The 16,148-nt window shown below is 48.6% G+C and overlaps 1 protein-coding gene across 1 annotated transcript in view; it reads left to right on the top strand.

Moving 5' to 3' along the window:
* CACNG5 (calcium voltage-gated channel auxiliary subunit gamma 5) overlaps positions 1-15,297 on the top strand; it is a 51,779-nt gene extending 36,482 nt beyond the window's left edge. The window contains exons 2-6 of the mRNA XM_033183906.1: positions 6,627-6,925; positions 8,366-8,452; positions 9,940-10,080; positions 13,826-13,971; positions 14,283-15,297. Coding sequence (XP_033039797.1) covers positions 6,730-6,925; positions 8,366-8,452; positions 9,940-10,080; positions 13,826-13,971; positions 14,283-14,540 — 828 coding nt within the window. The 5' untranslated portion in view covers positions 6,627-6,729 and the 3' untranslated portion in view covers positions 14,541-15,297. The remainder of the gene's footprint in view (positions 1-6,626; positions 6,926-8,365; positions 8,453-9,939; positions 10,081-13,825; positions 13,972-14,282) is intronic.
* Positions 15,298-16,148: the final 851 nt, after the last annotated feature.

The following is a 16,148-nucleotide window of genomic DNA, read 5'->3' as shown; positions in this document are numbered from 1 at the left end:
AACCCTGTTCTAAAGCATGGTGGTCCCAGAGTGTCAGGTTTCTTACATGAGGCTGGCTTCCCCTGAGGGAACTCCAGAGAGAACCTGGTAGAAGCTACACCTCCTCTTAAGACCCAGCCTCAGAAGTCACATAATGTGAGGTATGGTGGCTCACACCTGTAATCCCAGCACTTTGAGAGGCCGAGGCGGGTGAAATCACTTGAGGTCAGGAGTTCGAGACCAGCCTGGCTGACATGGTGAAACCCCATCTCTACTTAAAAATACAAAAATTAGCTGGGTGTGGTGGTGGGCACCTGCAATCCCAGCTATTCAAGAGGCTGAGGCAGGAGAATTTCTTGAACCTGGGAGGTGGAGTTTGCAGTGAGTGGAGATCACGCCATTGCACTTCCAGCCTGGATGACAGGGTGAAACTCCATCTCAAAAAAAAAAAAAAAAGTCACATAGCATCACTTCTGTGTTCTTTATTTGTCAAAGCAGTCACAACGCTGCCTAGACTCATGTACAGGAGACAGGGCCCCCTCCTCTTAGTGAGAGGAGTGGAGTGTCAAAGATTTTGTGGTCATTTTTTCACAACCAAGGAAGATAATGGAGATCAGCATGGTGGGAAGCAGGCAGGGCCAGAGAAGCACTGGGGATTTTCCTCTGGTCACCAGCCCATCCTGCTGGACACTGGCCACGCTGACACTGAGTCACTGGACAAGCTCCCAGGAGCAGCTCTTGTCACTGACTCCAAAGCCTTGTCAAGAACCCCTACACCATGAACACTTTATCAAAGCACTCTGAGTTTTCTCTGGACCAGTAGGAAACTGAGATCAGGGTGTCTGTATTTGACTTTCTTTCCACTTTCTTCCTCCTTCTCTCCAGTTAAACCCTATCCATCCTTCCCAGCAGTTGATAACTGGGCTCTCACTTGCTCCTGTAACCTCTATCTACCTCTGGGCACCTAAGCACTTCATTGCAAGTCCTTTTATTATTGACTTGAGCAGGGGAATGTGCCGTTAATGAATTAATCTCCACAAGACATTTCTCCCTAGTTGCTAGTCATGGATGATAATTAGCAACTGTTAATTCCTGATAATTAACAAGCTAATACTTAGAGGTAATGGTGCCTTGGTAATCATCCTAAAAAGCTCCCGTCTCTACTAAAAATACAAAAAGAATTAGCCGGGCACAGTGGCGGGCCCCTGTAGTCCCAGCTACTTGGGAGGCTGAGGCAGGAGAATGGTGTGAACCTGGGAGGCGGAGCTTGCAGTGGGCCAAGATCGCACCACTGCACTCCAGTCTGGGCTACAGAGTGAGACTCCATCTCAAAAAAAAAAAAAAAAAAAGCTCAAGAAGGCTGCCTGCTTCTGGAACCCAGTCCTCAAAGGACAACACTACATGTTAGGAGTTTAGCTGGAGCCCTGCACTTTTGTATACAAGGGCAGTGATTGGAGAATAGATCACTCTAATCTTTCATTTAGTTTTCTTCTCTGATTCTGGAAACAATACATGTTCTTTGAGAAACTTTGTTGAGCACAAAGAAGTATTAAAAAAAAAAAAAAAGCATAACCTAATTACCTGGAAGCAGCCAGCATCAACATTTTGGGTTATTTCTTTCCAGTCTGTGATTTTTGTTTACAGTTGAGTTTAAGTTAAAAGCGTGATGTTGCATTCAACTTCATTCATTTACTATTATAGTGTAAACATTTATCTTGTGGTAGCAACTTATAACAAATGGCTCCTCTCCTATAAGAAAAATCAAATGAACGTGAGATTCATGGGATAGAGAAGGAACCGTGTAAAAGCAAAAGCTCGAACAAGGGGCTAGGAATGCAGTCCAGACTGGGGTGCATTCAAGGTCACTCCTGTCCCTACTGAAGACACTGGGTGGGAGAATATTTAACATATGCACAACTATGTAGGAAAAAGACTAAAAGGCAATGAACTAAGATATTAATAATGATGGTGTTCTCAGAGTGGGAAAGCGCAGGTAATTTTCATTTTCTGTGTTATATAATTTTCTGTGCAATACAGAAAAAAAAGTACTGGGTCAGGATCTAAAATACTTCTAGTGCACACTTTTATCTTTCCAAGTAACTGGCTGGGTAATCCCAGGTACTTCTCCCTTCTGGACCTTGGTTTCCTGTGTGTGGTTTGAGGGAAATATTAGTCCTGCCACCCCACAAGGTGGGTTTCAGAAGTAGAAATCCTGGGTCATAGTGCACCTCCAAGAAGCTACCAGAAGATATGGCTGGATGACTCCCAACAATATGCCCTATAGTATCAAACGAGAAGCCTTTATGTGACACTTGGCCACTTCTAAAGAAACATTTCCGAATACTGTGTCTCATGCATTTCTAGATTGCCTGAGTGACCTACTTTGGATGATTTTCCTTCTTCCCAACACTCTTTGAACCCATATTTCTTCAGCAGGGAGATGATGTAGTCCAAGCATAGACTTTGGAGTTAGACCTGGGTTTAAAACCAGCCTACCGCTCACCTATGATTTCCTGTAGGCTACTCAACATCTCTAACCCTGAGTTTCTCCATCCACAAACTGGGGCTAATCCCACCTACTCATGAGGTTATCATGAGGTCCTGATGAAACCCTGTACATGAAGGGCTTTGCACAGTGCCTGGGGGCTAACCCACACTCAGTCAATAACATTATTTATTTATAAATAAATAGGCTTACATAATAGAAGCATAATTTTGTAATGAATAAGATTGCTATTTTTCACCCCAGGTAGCATTCCATAAATGTATTACATACTCTGGAAATAGATGAAACTTTTTGGTTTTCCTAGGTCTATTCCAGGCTTTAGGATCTGCTGTTGTAGAGTCTGGCAGGCAAGGTCATTTTCAGCCTCTTCCTTTATTTCTTGCTTTTGTAGATTAAGATCCAATCTCCTCTCCACTTTCATCTTTTCAAATCTCCAAGACATGAATCTTTTTCATCTGTCTGCCAAGCTTAACATTAAGATTGGCTGCTCAGCTTCAACCAGGCAACAGCAGTCATGCTTCGGAAGCTCTGATCCATTCTCTTTGCAAGACGCAGGGGCTTAGTCCACTGTTGCTTAATAACAATACCTTATGCCAGGATCATGCTTTAGATTTTTTTCAAAGCATAGTGGTATCTGCTGTCACGTTTAATCACACCAGCAATTTTGTGGAGTGAGCAAGGCAGGTCTTCCTATTCTTTCTGGCAGGTAGTGTGGTTCCCAAAGCGGGTTTCACAGAACATGATGTCTTTTTTTTTTTTTTCTCTCAATTAAGTTTGGAAAATACTGAAATAAGCCAAGCTAATCAGGCTTTTCAAAGTCTTTACCATAATGTGCAATGCAGTTCTTCCAGAGCTAGGTGCAGTGCTTCTCACAAGGTGGGTTTTTTTCCTTTTAACCAGAGTCACTTTTTCTAGAATATTCCATGGAATTATTGCTCCATATAACCCACTTTGGATAAACTCATGGGGGTCGGAGTTTGAGAATGCAAGCCTTGTAAAAGGGCTTGGGAGTAGGGCAAGGTAAGGTTCAAATGCAGGTAACACCGTTTGCCAGCTGAGTGCTCTTGTGTAAGCTTCTTAACCTCTCTAATCTCAGTTTGCTCACTTGTAAAATGGGGATGGTAATAAAATAGCCAGGATTAGAATAGGGAGTAAAGTACTTAACAGGATGCCTAACAATGATAAACATTCAATATACTTTAGCTTTTATTATTAGTCTCTTCCTCCATGTTATCCAGGAGAAAATTAGGCTTCAGAGAGTGTCTTCATTTGTTCTGTGTTGCTATAAGAGAATACCTGAGACTGGATAATTTACAAAGAAAAGAGGTTTATTTAGCTCTTGGTTCTGCAGGCTGAAACGTTCAAGGCCATATCCCTGGCCTGTGATGAGGGCTTTCATATGGCATCACAACACAACAGAGAAGGGCAAGAAGGAAACGGAGGAAACCTGAGGCCTTATAACAACTCTGTCTCAAGGGAACTAATTCATTCCCTCAAACTAATCCAGTCTTCCAGGGTGAGAACTCACTGCCATGATAACAGCACCAAGCCATTCCTGAGGGATCCCATGACCCCAGACACCTTCCACTAGGCCCACCTCCCCACACTGCCACATTGAGGATAAATTTCAACATGAGGTTTGGTGGGGACAAAAAAACCACCTTATCCAAACCATAGCAGAGGTTAATTTCCCAACCTTACATGGACGTTTAGTAGCATGGTTGAGTGTAGTAAGTTCAAGGCTCTGTTCGCCTATGGGAGCCATATCCCTTTGTTCTCCACTGCTCCCCTTACCCCTGCTAACCATCTTTGGAGTTTCAATTCCATTTCCTTTGGCAGATGTTGGGACTTTGTGAGCTTCAAGTGTAAATGACAGTATTTGGCTAACTACTGTTAATATAAAAATACTATCATTACAATGTCACGACTGCTTCCCACCAATTGGCAGCAGCCTTGCCCGGGGCCTCTGCTAGGAGTCGGCTTCTCTTCCTCAGGACCTGGGTTCTGCCTGTTACGATGCTACCCTACCTTCAGTCAGAACGGGATGCTGTGGTTTCCCATTTTTCCAGCTCGCAAACTCTGCAAGCAGCAATACCTCTGATTTTGTCACCTCTTCCGCAGCCGCAAGCACAGGGCTTATAGGCGCTTTACTAGATACCTGTGCTAGATACAAGCTGTCCTGCTCCCCTCTGCCCGCATGGAGAATGACTTGGCTGCATGGAGAGGGCTGACTGTTTGGCGTTTCATTTCTTCCTCCTTTGTCAAAGCCAACACAGAAAGGATCATTGTGGCTTAAAGCCCTGTCCTCTTCAGCCTTGCAAACGTGGACATAGACTCATGCATGCCTCTGGGAAGCCAATGTGTGGCTCACTCTGTAGATCAATCAACTTTCCCATGATCAGCTGCTAGGGCAGGGCAGACTTGTAGGGCCAGCGTGCACCCCCCCAACCCCTTCTCACAAAGAGGCTCTAATCTCTCTCACTCTCCTCCTATGGTCAACTCAGACTCTGTAGACAAATCTGGCTTCTATCCCTTTTCAGCTGTCTCAATACCCACCCGTGCCTCGGATCTCAACTGGGACATGATACCATCCCTGGGGCAGGGCCCTAGGACACCACTGGAGCCCTGGTATTGGTAGACTGCACCAAAGCACTGCTGCACCTCTTTCCTAAACATCACTAACATCCTGTTTCAAAAGTTCTGACTTTGCAATATTGCAAGGAGCCAGTGAAAGATGCTGACAGTGTATAGCAAACTTGCAGCCACGGCTGGCTTGGGTGACACAACCTTTCTGAGTTGCCCCAGGCCTCACCCTCTTCTAGAGATGGCTCTGCCTGCCCCCTCCAACCCCACTGGATGACCCCTTCTGGGCCCTTGTCGTATCCTGGGTTTTCCCCCATCATAGCAGTTGCTACATTACAATGCCATCACCTGTTTGATTGGCACAGCACTTCTCAGATTTTAGTAGGCAGACAACTCACCTGGATCCTGTTAAAATGCAGATTTCAATTTAGGATGTTGGAAAGGCCAGAGAATCTATTTTTCTAACCAGCTGCCTGGTGATGCCCGTGTGACTGGTCCATGGACCATACCTGGAGTAGCAAAGACCAATTGTTCTGAACTTTGGCTACACATTAGAATCACTTGGCAGCATTTAAAAAATGCCATTGCCCAGGCCCCACTTGAGCCCAGCTGTATCAGCATCTCGGAGCAGCGCCAGGGTATCACGGATTTTTAGACACTTCCTAGGTGATTCTAGATTACAGCCAGAGCACAGGAGCCCTGAGACTGGCTATGGGCTCCATGGGGGCTGGCATCCATCTGCCTCGCTCTCCACTGTTTTCTAGCTCCAAGTCCAGTGCCTGACCCTGGCAGGTATCAGCAGGTGGGGCTTGTGGTTGACCTTGCATAGACACTTAGCTTCTATTTTTCTCGTTCAGAGCTGGCCCCTGCCAACATAGTGTGCTGAGCAGGCAAGAGTCAGCCCATTTCTGATTAGGTGGATTTAGGAGGCTGTTGCACTTGGACTGTGGTGTGGCTTCTTTACTTGTGTTGACCCAGTCCTGCAACTGATTAGTGTCACATGTGGAGGATACCTTCCTCTAAGAAGTCTTCCCTGCCCCTCTACTCCTTCCCAAGGCTGCTGCCAGTGTCCTGTCTGGAGTCAGCATCTCTCACAGAGTGTATTGGAGTCTCAGAATCCTTTTCAACACAGAGACGCTCACCCAGCAGAGTGCTCTCCTCCATTCTTCCTCTCTACTTCTGGACAGGTCTCTACCACAGCCCTCAAAGGGCTGCATTTAATTGCTTTGGGGGTGCATTTGTTCTTCTAGATGGGAAGCCCTTCAATGACAAGGATAGTGTCATGTTCATTTTTGTATCTCCCATGTCTGGCACAATGGGTTGCTGAATGAATGAATGAATGAATGGCAGTACCCAGCAAGGGGACTCCCAGAGAGGACAAGGGGGTCCTTGCAGTGGCATGCCAAGAATGCTCTGAATTGCTGCAGGGTTGGGGAGAGGGTGGCACCTCTGTTGTGGTGACTCGGTGTCCTGGGGGTTGCCTGGTGGTCTTTACCCATCCACTGAGCCAGGTTGGGGGTTGACTTTAGTTACTGGCTCCTCATCTTTGTCTTCTCAGAGCCGTGAGCACTGCCATCTGCTCACCCACTCTCCCTGGCCCCAGAGCACAGTCCGTGCTGGTGGGAGTGTGACAACTGGCCGCCCAGCAACGGTCCAGGAAGATGAGTGCCTGCGGGAGGAAGGCCCTGACCCTGCTGAGCAGCGTCTTTGCTGTCTGTGGCCTGGGCCTCCTGGGTATCGCGGTCAGCACCGACTACTGGCTGTACCTGGAGGAGGGTGTGATTGTGCCCCAGAACCAGAGCACCGAGATCAAGATGTCCCTGCACTCAGGCCTCTGGCGGGTCTGCTTCCTTGCAGGTAAAGGTGCCCAAGGTTGGGGACAGCCCTGCCCCCTGACATCACCTGCCCCAAGAGGTCCCTCCCTGGGAAGAGATGGCCAAGAGATACTGGAAAGAGACCGTTCACCATGGATGATCCCTATATATGGCGGGTGGTGCTCCCTGCAGTGACTGGGACCCTGTTCCAAACTCAAGTCCTGATTCTCGATGTTCATTTGAGCCAGTCTTTTCACCTCCCAGGTCTTCCTTCCTGAAAGATGAATGTAACTATGCCTTCCCCACACTCTGCTCCCAGGACTAGATGCGAATGACACTGCACAGATCTCAAATGTTCATGCATGCCTTAGCTCATTGAGGTACTGATCCCATATAATCCTCCCAACAGTACTGCAACACAGGACTCATTATTTCCACTTTGCAAATGCAGAAATGAAGATTCAAAGAGGTTAAGTCTCCTTAACTCAGCTTCCTTGCATCCACTAGTTTATAGAATAGAAGATACTTGGCAGTTTCTCTGTTCCTCCATAAAATGGCACAGAGGAAATTCATGAGCAGGTCTCTCCAGCTTCTGCTGCATGGTAGAGGTTTTGACCCCACTTATCTGGACCTGCCTTTTCACTCACTAGGGGCTTCTCTGTAACCCTTCAAGTTACCACTCCAAGAATTCTATCCCTTATCCCTTTATTATGGCCCAAGACCTGCCTGCACAAGAAAAGCATCTCCAAGTCATACAAGACTAGCTGCAAGCCTGGGCTGGCCTGGATTGCCACAGTGTGGTCACTGGGCTTTTCTTGGTAGGGACCTGTAACTTATGTGTGCATTGGGAAGACACACAGTTTGGCTCTCCCAGCCTTTTTCCTCCCAGCTTGATAGTACAGCTTTGGGGGTTGGAGTGGGTATTGGTTCCCACCAGTATTTAGCAGGGAAGATACCTCAAGGTGTTGAGTCTGCCATGGGAATGGCATCCAACTCTGACTTCTTCTGCCCCAGACTGAGTGGCATTGGTCTGTGCTTAAATCTGGAGTTTGAAGTCACTAGGATCTGGTTTCCAGGGCGGTTGACAAGGCTTTTGGAGTTCTGCTCCATGACACCCACACTGGACAATCTAAGTCAGCTATGCACCATTGTCAGCCCCATCTGGCCAAATGCAATGAGATGGCACCAGTTGTTCACTCAGCATGGAGAGTTTGCAATACCAACCACTTTTCATGTGACTCTTGGTGCTTGGGTCCATCCTCACACAGGTGCTTCTCCAGGAAGGTTGTCATGTCAGGACATGCCTCCACCCCTGCTGTGGGCTATGAGCCAGGGACAGGACCCCCATAGGGTTTGGATCCAGCTCAGGTGCAAAGACACAGCAGGTCAAAGATGCTAAAAACACCTGGAAATACTATTTGAATGAACTAACTTCAAATCCATGTTCAAGAAGGACCTGGAAATGCGATTCTTGTCTCCACAGGTGAGGAGCGGGGGCGTTGCTTCACCATTGAATATGTGATGCCCATGAACACCCAGCTGACATCAGAGTCCACGGTCAATGTTCTGAGTAAGTGCCTTGAGTCTGGCAACCTGGGCCACTGGCTGGACAGAGAGGAGCAGGGCAGAGGGAAGAGTCAGGGTGCCAGCATATTTCTCAAGAGGAATGCCCTTAGACTCCACTGGGTATGCTGACCTGAGTTCACCACAGCTTAATTTTCCAGTAGTGAAAACAGGTTGCTGGAGTCTCCCACTCTACTGACCCAGGCATCAATCAGGGAACTGAGCTCTCTGGATTCCAGGGAGCCTGACTTTATGGCCTTGACCTCAACAGAGTCAGTTCTGCCCCCAGTATGAATTTGCGATATTGCAATGCAATTCTGATACTAATTGCCTGGAGTTAACAGAGACTCCACAGGTTTAAGGTCTCAGCCCCTAGCAAGACTACCCTTATTTCAGATGCCAGCTGCAAATTCAGAGGTCCCTGGCCTCCTGCACTTCTGACCAATTAGCTCCAAATATGGGAGCTCCCGTAACTCCATCAGGTTCAATAATTTGCAAAAATGACTCACAGAACTCAGGAAAGTGCTATACTTACCATTCCAATTTTATTACAAAGGACACAAATCAGGACCAGCCAGATGAAGAGACACATAGGGCAAGGTCTGGGGGTGGGTCCTGAATGTGGAGCTTCAGAGTCTTCTCTCCATGGAATCAGGTTGTGTCACCATCTTCACACACTGATGCGTTCATCAACCAGGAAGCTCAGCTGAGCTTTGGTGTCCAGAGGTTTTATTGGGTTTCATTACATAGGCATGATTTATTACATTATTGATCATGTGACTGAACTCACCCTCCAGCCCCTTACCTTCCCTAGAGGCCAGACTGATATCACCTGGCTCAAAACCCCAATCTTCTAATCCCGTGGTTGGTGTTTCTAGCCCCCATCCTGAGCCACCTGGTTAGCAAAAACTCAAGTGTGGTTGAGAGACCTACCATGAATAATGAAGACACTCCCATCCTTGGAAAATTCCAAGAATTTAGAGGTTACCTCTCAGGAACCAAGGACAAAGACTAGCCCCAACAGAACTGCTACCCAAGTAATTACAAGTTGAAGAAAACAGAGGCTGTAACTGTCCCCTGCACCATTCAGAGCAACCTCTTGCCCACGGAAATGGTGAATCTGCCTGGAAGAGGAAGCAAGATGGAATGACCTGGCCCTTCCACAGCTGCCGTATTTGCAGGCAGTATGGACTCCGTATTGGTAGACAGTGTGGACCCCCAGGAGGGTAGTAGCTTATGCTCGGGGGAAATGACAGAGGCCCTGAAGATGCTGACACTTGAAGTCAGACCTTCCAGGCCCACCTCAGGGACAAAAGTCCTGCTAATAATGGGAGATCCCCAGGCCACCTGATGGGGGTAGAGTCTGGGGAACCCCTGCAGGGGTGGAGATTTGAGGACCTGTTGGTAGATACTGCCAGGAACACTCAACTCAAAATGATGAGGAATGAGTCAGGCCTGGAGACTAACAGGGTGCCCTTTTGTCCTGTTAATTAGAGATGATCCGCTCAGCCACACCATTCCCTCTGGTCAGCCTCTTCTTCATGTTCATTGGGTTTATCCTGAGCAACATTGGACACATCCGTCCCCACCGGACGATATTGGCCTTTGTCTCTGGCATCTTCTTTATCCTCTCAGGTAAGTTGTGTTGTTTTCTTTTCTTGCACCCTGCATTTTTTTTTTTTTTTGGAGAGAGTCTTGCTCTGGCACCCATGCTGGAGTGCAGTGGCATGATCTCGGCTCACTTCAACCTCCACCTCCTGAATTCAAGCAATTCTCCTGCCTCAGCCTCCCAAGTAGCTGAGATTACAGGTGCCTGCCATCACACCTGGCTAATTTTTGTATTTTTGGTAAAGATAGGGTTTATTCCATGTTGGCCAGGTTGATCTCAAACTCCTGAGCTCAAGTGATTCAACTGCCCTGGCCTCCCAAAGTTCTGGGATTACAGGCATGAGCCACCATGCCCGGCAACCCTGGACTTTTGCTGTTTAACTCCCAACAACTCTGCATTGGGAACTCCTGGAATTAGGACAGGCTGAGTCAGTCATCCAGACAGAATTGAGTCAGAGCTGGAGGAAACATCTGAGGACCCTGGACCCATTATTACCTTCCAGAAGAGCAACAGAGGCTCCACAGGAGGGGTGACTGCACAGGCTCCCCTCGGGCAAATCTGGGATTGGAACCCAGGGTTCCTTCCTCACTCCACACATCACTACCCCTAAGGACTTTTTAATTCCCACTGTCTTGAGTATTCCTATTTTTGAAGGGGCTATGTCTTCATATTTGTGCATGAATATTAAACACAATCTGCCTTTGGAATAATGGATCCTTCACCCCCCCCCATCCCCCAGCTGTCCTCCCGAGACTCCTGCTGTCTCCTTCCCTCTCCAGTCACATACCACACCATAAACCCTCCTAGACCCCTTCAACATGGACTTGTCTTCCTGGACTGATGCCAGGTTGTACTTCAGTTTTCTTCTTTTTATTCATTCATGATATCTACCAGGCCTTATTCTGGCTGCTGGCATCACTGCCTACAAAAAGGGCAGTGTAATGGGAGATACAAACAGTAGACAGGAGATAGGAACCCAGTGTGAATAGGACTATGAATGGTGGCCAGCAAGGACTGCAGTGGGGGTCAAGACCAGTGGCTGAAACTCAGGGCAGATTGGTCATGGAAGACTACCAGGAGGAGGCAAGCTAAAGGATGAGTAAGAATTAGGCAAAGAAGTGAGGTTGGGGGTGGGGGTGGAAAAGTAGCCTGGAGGGAAGAGGGAGGATGAAGCAGTGGGGGAACTGAGTGTAATCGTAGCTCATCATGGCAGGTGCAAGGAAAACTGTAGTGAGAAGAGAGACTGGGGAAGGCATCCGAGGTCATCTTATGGATTTCGGACTTTAGGAGAAGACTTAGATGGATTTTGAGCCAACGGATGACACGATTGGGTTTGGATTTTAGAATGACCATGCTGGGGAATGGAGGCAGGGAGGGAAGCAAGACAGGAGGCAGGGAGACTAGGCAAGAGGCTATTCCAATAGTAGAGGTGATGGCCCAAACAGGGGGTTGATGGTGGAGAAGAAAGAAATGAGAGGGTTCGAGTGACATTTGAGAGGTGAACTCAACAGAACTAGGATGAGGCTTCCAGGGAAGAGTCAAGGTGAGTGCCAATTTCTTGCTTGAGCACTGGGTGGATGGCATATCACATCATTGATTCAGGGATCACAGAGAGAAGGAGCAGATTTGGGCAGATCACGAGTTTAGTGTAGGAAATGCTGAGTTTGAGGTACCCTTATGACATCTGGGAAGAGGTGTCCAGAAGGCTGCCAGAGGTCAGCGTCTGGGGCTCATGGGAGTGGCTTGGACCAAAGATAGAGATTGGAGAGCTACCAGCCTAGGGAGTGGGAAAGGAATCCATGGACATGAATGAGATTACTCATGGCTGGTGTGTAGAGTGAGAAGGGGAAAGAAAACAGTAAATAAAGGTGGACTCTTTCTCCTTTTCAAGGTGACCTGTGGAGACCTTTTCTTTTGGAGATAATGACTCGGGCCAAAGAAGTGGCTCTTGGGGCATGTAATTTAGGTGCCCTGGACTGACTAACTGGTTAGGGATCCTGGGGAGAAGATGTTTGGATGGAAAATGGATGGGTGAATAGCTTGAATAATTGATGGATGGATTGATGGATGGAAAGAAAGGAAAAACAGCTATTGGATACCAAGCATTCTGATTACCACCTGACTCCTAAGTAATTTTAGGATCCTTTTCCCAATGTTTTCTTGTCAACGTAGCTTGGGAGCCAGATGGCAGTCAGAAAGTCTGATGTCCAAGAGCCACTCTTTCTCCTTCCATTCATTCATCCATCCATCCATCCTCCCACCCACACACCTACCCACGCTTCTTTCCATCCATCTGTCCATCCATTTTTCAATCTACCCACCAACCCATCATCCATCCATTCTTCCATCTATCAATCCATCCTTCCACCCTTCCATGCATCAACCCAACACATATTTATTGAGCACCAGCAATGTCATCAGCCCGGCCTTTCCATGGTGATATTTCCACATAGTCCAAGAGGTACAGACCTAGGGTTAAGCTTTTTATTTTTCCTTCTGTGAACTTCATGATAGCCAAAGCTATAAACAGTAGCTTTGACATACATGAGGTTTTTCAGCAGTGTGCTACAGGATCAGAAATCCAGGATTGAGATGGGCCACATGAAGTCATTTCAATGATAACAATAAAGAGGGTTCATTTAGGGCACCAATGATTCAAACATAAGTGCCAGGAAGGTTTCAGTCACACCAATTTTCCTTTAGCATTCATCCTTCCAGATGCCCTAGTTTCATAAAATAATGTGAGTGGAATTAAACCTGAACAGCTCAAAACAGAGTAATTAATTATGTCTTGATTCAATTACAGCTACTAATTGATAGAACTGATGCCTGAGGCAGTCATTTGCACTTTGGCAGTAAGAGGTTGGTCTCCCCCCGGCCTCTTGATTTAAAGCTTGCCAAAATCTGGACAAACTCCCTTTACCTCCCCTACCTAAAGATCCCTCAGACAGGCCACACCTTGTGGTCAGGTGGGTTGCACAGACCATGGGCCACATGGGGGCACACCACAATGATAGGTGCCACCTACCATCGTGACTCTCTCTGCCCAGGGGGCCTATTTTACTCTTCAGTTCTGTAAAAGCCACTTTCTAGCTCAGTGGTTCACAGCCCTCTTAAGAAAATGCAGTGCCAGGCACAGTGGCTCACGCCTGTAATCCCAGCACTTTGGGAGGCTGAGGCGGGCGATCACTTGAGGTTAGGAGTTCAAGACCAACCTGGCCAACATGGAGAAACGTCGTCTCTACTAAAAACACGAAATCAGCTGGGCATGGTGGCAGGCACCTGTGATCCCAGCTACTTGGGGGGCTGAGGCAGGAGAATCACTTGAACCTGGGAGGCAGAGGTTACAGTGAGCCAAGATCACGCCACTGCACTCCAGCCCGGGCGACAAGAGTGAAAATCCACCTCAAAAAAAGAAAATACAGTGCCAGGTCCCCATCCCGGACTAGGTGTATCAGAATGTCCAGAGCTGGGGCTCAGGCCTGTGTAACAGATACGCACAGCAGGGTGAGAATCATTGGGCTTAGCCCATGGCTTAGGAGGGCAGGTATATAGGAGCTTCTTCCCTGAAACTATCTGCTGTCTAGAAGGTGCTGGTCTAAACAGGGTGCTCGGGAGGAAAGTTTCTGCTCTCCTTTGAACTCCACTGAGAGCATCGTTACCCCAAGGCCGGCGGCTTTGCTCCTGAATTGCAAAGGGAGGTGGGTGCCACCTCAGCAAACTTCCAGGGCCTCTGGGCTGAGCATCCCCTCTTCCCTGCTGCCCAACCAGGCCTCTCTCTCGTGGTGGGCCTGGTGCTCTACATCTCCAGCATCAACGACGAGATGCTCAACAGGACCAAGGATGCAGAGACCTACTTCAACTACAAGTATGGGTGGTCGTTTGCCTTCGCCGCCATCTCCTTCCTTTTAACGGAGGTAAAGCCCGTCACCCTACGTAGGGATAGGCTGGGGCTGGGCATTGCTCCACTGAGCCGGGGAGAGTGGGGAGAGGGGACATTCCACAAGCATTTTGGACCCTGGGCCACCCACTCTACTTCCCTTCCTCATCCCAGAATGTATCAGTCTTACCTTCCTGGGTCTCCTCCAGCCAGGATGTACCCAGGGCCCTGCTCCTGTCCCCACATTCACTTTCCACCCTATTCAAGCTGTGTCTTGTGCAAACCCCAGCCAGGGGAGATGAGGCAGGCCCCAGCAGCGAGCCGTCCTCTGCTGTCTTCTCCCTGTAGAGTGCCGGGGTGATGTCTGTGTACCTGTTCATGAAGCGGTACACCGCGGAGGACATGTACAGGCCCCACCCTGGCTTCTACCGCCCTCGGCTGAGCAACTGCTCCGATTACTCAGGCCAGTTCCTACACCCAGACGCCTGGGTCAGGGGCCGCAGCCCCTCCGACATCTCCAGCGAGGCCTCCCTGCAGATGAACAGCAACTACCCCGCCTTGCTCAAGTGCCCTGACTATGACCAGATGTCCTCTTCGCCCTGCTGAGCCTCGGCCTCCCCACTCCCTGGACTGTGGGCGGCCAAACAACCCTTCCTGTTCTCTCCAGGTGACCCCTGAGCCCCAGGCCTGTGGTTGACAGGCCCAGGTCACCCACGCTTAGATGTTGTCACTTGACCCCAGTCCTCTCCCTGCTTCTCCAGAAGGGCTCTAACCGCCCCAGCGTGGGTGTGGGAGTCTGGAGTCTGTGGGCAAGCTGACTGTCTGGGAACATGGGAGAAGCCCCGCCCATGTGAGTGCCAATCACAGCAGTGGCTCCAGGAAGCCAGCAGGTCCCCGCAAGCCCAGGAGAAACTGATATTCCCTCTGTATATTCTTCCTGCACCCCCAACTTCATGGCCCTAGGTCAGGGCCAGCTCTGAGATGCCAAGCTCCTTACACAGATGCAGCTGGACTTGTGCATTTGCCAACTGGCCTGGCTATTCATGTTCAAGATCTGCACCATCTGGCCAAAAGGTGACTCTGATACAGAGGTCTGGCTGGCTTAGACACGTCAAGCTGGCAGTGTTCCTTCTGAACCCTTTCTCCTTTTTTGTCACCCATGTCCCTCCACGTGACACACCTGTCCGTGCTCTTCCCTCCCCGACACAGGCTGTGAACCTTTTCTCCTTGCCTCACACCAGAACTCAGCTGCCCTGGGCCCTGGCCCTAAGGGACTAAGGGTGGCTCTGAGGTCACACTGATGAAGTCACAAAGAGGTGTTAATGGCTGAAGACATCGTAATATGTATGGCCCTTTGATAACATATTTTACAAGAGCCTTTTATGCCTTAACCCAAATAACTGATTCTGACAATGAGAATTTTAGAATTGGGCTGGTCTGAGTTCCTATTACCAGACACTGTTTCTGGTCCTGGGGATACTGTCCCCTTAACAAGGTCAATATTTCTGGACCAAGGCCCTAAGATGGAATCTTGTAGACAGCTAAACCACCTAAGTGGAAGGTAGCCTTTGAAGAGGCTGCCTGGGAGTGGGAGCTGGATTTGATGACACCTGGTGGTCTTGAGTTCAAACAAAGGCAGACTTGGAATAATCCAGCTGCTCTCCGAAGGCTGCCTGTGAACATTTGGGGGTTGCCAATTTAATCCTAATATAGAGGAGTGTCTGCTTCCTGGGTGTAGGACAGATGTAGGCAAATCAGATTTTTTCAGAAGACCAGGCAGTGTGACACCCATCCTTCTGGTGGGAAACCGGACCTAGGGGGGTTTTAATCACCTTCTGAAAGTCCACAGAAGCCACTGCAAGCCATGTACCCCTTAGCTCTCCAAGTGTCGGCTCAGCTTAGACGTTTTTGGTTTTGAGATTTTGAGTAGCAAAACAATGCTGTGTGTCGCTGTTCTGCCTGCTCTCCTCTTGCCCTCTTTAAGACGCCATTAGTTTCTGAGAACAGAAAGCCATGATGGTGATACGTGGACTCCAGCATGTAGTCCAGAAAGCTGCACGTCTGGTGTGTGCAGCCTTGGAGGGGCTGTGTGTTAGGCAGCTGGGCTGCCATAATGAACTACGACAGGCTGGGTGGCTTAAAAACACACACGAATTTTCCTACAGTTCTGGGGACCGGAGTCCAAGATCAAGGTGACGGCAGGATTGGTTTCTT

This window comes from Trachypithecus francoisi, unplaced genomic scaffold (assembly GCF_009764315.1).
Source record: "Trachypithecus francoisi isolate TF-2019V2 unplaced genomic scaffold, Tfra_2.0 Lachesis_group20, whole genome shotgun sequence".
Lineage (NCBI taxonomy): Eukaryota > Metazoa > Chordata > Mammalia > Primates > Cercopithecidae > Trachypithecus > Trachypithecus francoisi.
The sequence above is the reverse complement of the archived record's forward strand: the minus strand, read 5'-3'. Positions and strand labels throughout refer to the sequence as shown.